This window comes from Limulus polyphemus, unplaced genomic scaffold (genome assembly GCF_000517525.1).
Source record: "Limulus polyphemus unplaced genomic scaffold, Limulus_polyphemus-2.1.2 Scaffold1824, whole genome shotgun sequence".
Taxonomy (NCBI): domain Eukaryota; kingdom Metazoa; phylum Arthropoda; class Merostomata; order Xiphosura; family Limulidae; genus Limulus; species Limulus polyphemus.
Genome location: NW_013667434.1, coordinates 123411 through 129830, shown reverse-complemented (window position 1 = coordinate 129830; position 6420 = coordinate 123411). Strand labels below are relative to the sequence as shown.

The 6420-nt window shown below is 29.6% G+C and overlaps 1 protein-coding gene across 3 annotated transcripts in view; it reads right to left on the bottom strand.

Annotated features, from left to right (window-relative positions):
* LOC106465062 overlaps positions 1 to 6420 on the bottom strand; it is a 134332-nt gene that overhangs the window by 10006 nt on the left and 117906 nt on the right. For all 3 annotated transcript variants that reach the window (XM_022392876.1, XM_013925259.2, XM_013925258.2), the window contains exons 7-8: positions 3794 to 3920; positions 599 to 704 (exon numbers count right to left, since the gene is read on the bottom strand). In XM_022392876.1, coding sequence (XP_022248584.1) covers positions 599 to 704; positions 3794 to 3920 — 233 coding nt within the window. The remainder of the gene's footprint in view (positions 1 to 598; positions 705 to 3793; positions 3921 to 6420) is intronic.

The following is a 6420-nucleotide window of genomic DNA, read 5'->3' as shown; positions in this document are numbered from 1 at the left end:
AACTAATGTACTAGAAAGTGCAACAGAAAATGTAAGAAACCATACATAGATATTTAATGATAAATAGTCTCAAGCCTGTTATAAAATTCAAAATCCTTTAGTTTCTCAGTTTTAATATCTTTCAAAAGTTTCAAGGAGCCTATGAGATGGCAATTCATTATCCCACTGGAAAATGTTTGGAATATAGAACATTGAAAGTTAAAATTAAATTTATAAAGATCACAAGATATTTTCTTCAAATTAAGAGGATATTTTATGCAAAATAACCTCAAAGAAAAATATTTCTGACAATGAATTTTCATTACCAAGTCTTTAGTAATATATTCAAGTTTATTGTATACAAAGGGTTATGATAAAAATAGCCGAAGTGACTTATTCAGATTTCATTTATTAAGCAATTGTACAATTAATGTATGATTTTAATATTTTGTGCAAACATAATTAACATTATGAAGCAGAGATTTTGAAGTAAAAATAAAATGAAAATAACTTTTCAATATAATTTCTATACAACTACTAATACAAGCTGTTTTAAAAAAAGTAACTCAACAGTGTAATTGTAAAATGAACTGAGTGTTGGTTATTAGAAACCACTTACTTCAGAAGTCCCAGAATAAAAGCATAAAAGCGGCAAGTATTGTCCACTAAGTTTTCTTTGCCACTAACATATCTGATTAGTTCCTTGAGATCAGCAGGTGGTTCCCCTGAAATTAAAAGTAAACTACAACTTTTATTATTTTCTTTAGTCAACTGAAGTTTTACTATTTTACAAACTACAAGTTGTTTTCTTTCAGCAGTTAGAAAAGTATATAAAACAGTAGGCAGATTTAATTGCAAATCACCAGGTACTTATCTTTATTAAATAGGTACAAGTCATCACAAACCAAGTTTGAAAGGTACTTATATTTATTAAATAGGTACAAATCATCACAAACACCAAGTTTGTAAGGTACTTATATTTATTAAATAGGCACAAATCATCACAAACCAAGTTTGTAAGGTACTTATCTTTATTAAATCGGTACAAATCATCACAAACAAGTTTGTAAGGTACTTATCTTTATTAAATAGGTACAAATCATCACAAACTAAGTTTATAAGGTACTTATCTTTGTTAAATAAGTACAAATCATCACAAACCAAGTTTGTAAGGTACTTATCTTTATTAAATAGGTACAAATCATCACAAACCAAGTTTATAAGGTACTTATCTTTGTTAAATAAGTACAAATTATCACAAACCAAGTTTGTAAGGTACTTATCTTTGTTAAATAAGTACAAATTATCACAAACCAAGCTTGTAAGGTACTTATCTTTATTAAATAGGTACAAATCACCACAAACCAAGTTTATAAGGTACTTATTTTTGTTAACCCTATCACCCTGGGTAGCCTTTACTGCGCATGACAAAAGGTTTTAGTGTTTTACATTCTAAATTGTATTAAACTACTTTTTGCTTATGTTATACCAGTTAGAATAGCATAAATTCTTAGCTAGTAATCCATATTTTAATAGTTAATAGTTCTCTCTTACATTTCATTACTATATCACCTATAACCAATAGAAAGTCAAGGTTTTCATCTATCAAATGATGTATTGTATAATCTTGTGTTCTGTACAGAATATCATCAATTTCACTCCCAGTACAAGATTTGATCCCATGGGAAAGTTAATGACTAGCTTGGATGAATTTGTAACGGCTCTTGTCTTATAGTTAGAAAGCCAGGAAGATTAAGAGTTAAGGGGATTTGTGTACTTTTTGTATGTTATTAGTCTATATTCTTTGGTTCATTATTTAATTAAATAAAAATTATTAAATGCATTACTATCATTACTATAAAAAATTAGGCTTAACTCTCTTCGAAACCTGAGAGCAAAAAAAAAAAAAAGGATTGGGTAAGTACTTTATTTCTTGTTTTTCATATGTATTATTGTAAAAGTAACTAAAATGTAAAAATACAGATCTTTTTAAGTTACTTAAGGCTAGATTAGGTAAAATAAGTAATAATAATAATATAATTAAAATGGTTCATGATGCACACACACACGAGCAGCTCATGGGTAATGTAATGTAATTCAATAGAGTAACATAAGCTGCACATTCCCCGAATAATTTACATCTTATTGTGGCATGGATAATAGTTAGACATGGTTCAAAGTGCAAAAAAACAATAAAATTTAATTATAATTAGATGTATAACATTACAAACTTAGAGCTACTTAGGATAAACAAATGTAGTTTCATTTTACAATCTGAAATCATTCTAGAATTAAAAAAAAGGTTAATTTAGGTTTATTTAAATTTTTTTTGGAGGTTACAAGGTTGGTCGAATTGATCGATCCCGTTTTGAAACAGGGTAGAGAAAATAACAGATACACTATAGAATTTTACCGAACAAAAACGTTTCAAATGCATTCAGGAGGTTTTAGGGATTACACAAAGGAAATTTGAGATTTTTGAGATGATGAAAAGGATTTTTAATTTTAACATGAAAATTACTTTGCACATGGACTATTCAAAACAAATACTCAATATGGACAAAACTATTTAATTTTATTAAAAATACTTAAAGAAATATGACTTTTTGTATGTAAAAGACTTGTAATATTAACCAAAAGACTGCCAAATTTTGTAAAAATTTACATACTATGTTGAAAGTTAGAAGTATTAAATCTATAAAGGCTTTAAACGAGTACAAAAAGGTCACATGGTCGGTTAAATTGACTGAGCCCAGATTGAAAGTGTTAAACAGGTACAAATCATCACAAACACAGTTTCAATAATCTGTATGCAAAGTAATTTTCATGTTAAGATTAAAAATACTTATGAAACACTATCTAAAGTAGAGGTTCCACAAGCTGTGATCAGTAGACCACTCACTGGTGGTCTGTAGAAAGGTTTCATAATTATGGAAAGGAAGAGTCTGAAGATCCAAAGGAGGACTTGAGACCTTAAACATTCAGTTATATAGTCAAAAAGAATACATATATATATATATAAAAGTTAAGTGGAAAAACCTAACACTCTACCTTATATTGCTTTTAAAGTTAAGTGAAGAAATGTATTTTTCACTTGAGAGTTTTTGTACATTGTAAAATTGTGACCCACCTGCTAGTTTCTTTATGAAAGGAGAAGAGTGCTTGTTGGAGCTTTCTTTCAATGGAACATTAAGGTCAGAATTAAATAAAAAGACATTATTAGTTGCGGATTTAGAGAACCGGAGAGTACCTAGAACTTGCAGATAAAGCAATTTGTTTACTGATGCCATTTGCTACTTACTATGTACCTGTGCAAGGAATGATTAATATCCATATGACAGTGAATTTTATGTGCTTATTTTCCTTTGTTAAATTATACTGTCACTGTCCCAAAAAATACAGCTGTATAGGGTACTAATATTAATTACAAATTTTATTCCTGCATTTAAAGTTAGTATTTAAGAATAAAATAACCAGATTATAATTATTTTGGTGGTTTAACTAATAATTCAAACAATAATAAATTTACTGTGTACTTAGTCTGTGACCCATTGGTATAGCCTGAAGAGAGAAATATACATACCTAAAAGTTACAAAACTTTAAAAGCATGCTATACAGTATGGAAGATATTTTAAATTAACATCAAGTTATAATATGATTCCTGTAATTAGCCTTAAAATATGCATGCATCTGTGTATGTGTATGTACACATGTTCCCATAAATATTAGTATGTGCGTAAAATCTAAACTGAATAATTACTGAGAAGTTTACGTGAAAAATCAAAGTGTAAGGAAGAACAAAGCATACTGTACCAGAGAGAGCTGAGGCTTCAGCAACACGCCAGGGAGAATTGCTCACATAACCAAAAAGACCTTTCACAGTTGGAAGCAAACCATCAGCCACAATAGCATAGAGAGCCGGACATAGCCCTTCCAGGACCTGCAACAGATTGCTCAGTCTTACAAACTGTATTATACAATTTTTAACACAACGTTCAACTACACTAGAAGCATTCAGAGATTAGGGTGTGTATGCCAGTTCACAACGACAAACAATAAGTTTATAAAGAATCTAACTATAAAATTTAACACAACAAAATGCTCTGACACCTAAGAAGTTATTTTAGCTATGTGAAATATATATTTAGCAATGTTTATCTTAACTGCACATAAAAGCATTATACAACTTCAGAAAATGAAGTTTACAACATAAAATCATTCAAAAAGTACTTGGTTCAGTTGAAGGAATTGATACAAGAAAGAATTTAATTTCATCATTTCTTAAATAACATTACATTTTACTGTTGAACATGTAAGTAAGCTACTGCGTTTTGTCATTTGAATTGTACTTTACATGAAGTCCAACATAACCATCCTAAAAATAATGACTTGGAGTTATTTATTTCCCACAAGGATTCATCACTCCACAACTGTATGCCTATACATTTGATAACCTCCATACATTCCAGCGTCCAATATCATTTAGATGGGAAGCCTGTTTTTGTTTACATTGATATGATTAAAAATTTCAATGAGTTCATTCAGCCATATTTTATTCCAACACAAAAACAGTGAACAGAGAAGTATGTTCTTGACAAAAAAACTTTTAGGATGTTTTTTAAAAAAATAAAATTCATAAAGTGGCTTTATTCATTTATGAGTATGGATGACTGACTGGAAGTGAAAGTAGATGCATGAAATGATTATAAATTCTTTATTCTTTACTAGTGGTTTAAGGATCTGAAGACAGAAATCTTAGAAGAAATAAAAATGTACCAGAAAGGTGAGTAAAAATGTATAAATATTGTTTTAATAGTAACGTATACCAACAAATGATCAACAATCTCAATAAAATCTAAATGGTCCATTTCATTATTTTCACTGTGGTTATTATGAACTTAATAAATTTATATGATCATATTTCTTGTTAATTACAGACAATCTTTTAGTTACACAAAAATTGAATTTCACATTGATTCTGTCAAAGTCCCACTACATATCACATTTGACTCTATACCAACAAATGATCAACAATCTCAATAAAATCTAAATGGTCCATTTCATTATTTTCACTGTGGTTATTATGAACTTAATAAATTTATATGATCATATTTCTTGTTAATTACAGACAATCTTTTAGTTACACAAAAATTGAATTTCACATTGATTCTGTCAAAGTCTCACTACATATCACATTTGACTCTATGGTTATGATCCCTTTCTTATTTGGGCAAGCCCAAGAAACTTACAAGATACCAAAAAAAATTATACAAGGAATTAAAAAGAATTATAATGAATTTCATTTCTTTTTTAAACTTCAGTAAATAAATATTTTGTGAAATTTTGTAAAAATTATAAAAATGTATGTTGTGTGAATGGTCAATACATTGATTTGTGTAATCAAATCCCCCCGACAACAGAAAAAACTCTACAACTGGTTTTAAAATTAAAGATTAGGAATCTTACATAGTTATGTACAAACACAAAAGTAACCAAGTGAAAGAGAACAGACTATATAGATTACAAATCTTTCTTATTTCAAATCCACTCATCTTTGTGAATTACTTTAAAATTGAGGCTACAAAAGTAATTTATTAGACACAAAAACCAACTGTTAGAAGCAGTAAAATAAGAAGCCTGATACAAACAGCAACAATATCAAACTAATGAAGCTAGCTAATCTAAGTACACAACAATTAACAACTTTTTTTTTCATGCTTGTGTATGGATTGATCTATGGACCCAATGGAGACGTACAACACCATTTACAACATTAATACATTGGAGGAACAAAAAGATCAAGAAAAAGTCAGAATTCAGGAAGACTGTACTACCAAATTATTTCCAATAGCATCAGAGAAGACTAGGTCGTCAAGAAATAAATGTCGCGTTTTGGGACACTTTCATTAAACACCCCCCAAACAACGTACATCACATATAATAGTTAAACGAACCACCTAAATGTCACTTTTGTGTAGCCTATATAATGTATAAAGTTTAATATACTCAAATCCCTCATAGTGGTCGTATACGATAAGACATGCACTCGGCATGTAATGCTGTTTGAATACAAGAAGGGAAACAATGCCTCTGTAGCCACAAAGAACATCAAAGAAGTTTATGGAAATGTTTCGAATGTTCATAAGTGTCAACGATGGTTCAGCAAATTTTGTTCAGGTGACCTTAGCCTTAAAAACTGTGATGGCAGGAGCCGACATGTTGGAATTGATATTGATGCTCTGAAGACGCTTGATGAGTCTAACCCAAGGCATCACATTGGTCAAATGGCCCTGAAATTGCATGTATCTCATGAAACAATACATAAACATCTAAGGAATATGGAAAAACTCCATAAAGAAGATATTTGGGTGCCTCACGAACTCTCCAATGATCATCATTTCCAACGTATGAACATTGCTTCGTCTCTTCTGGTGCATAAT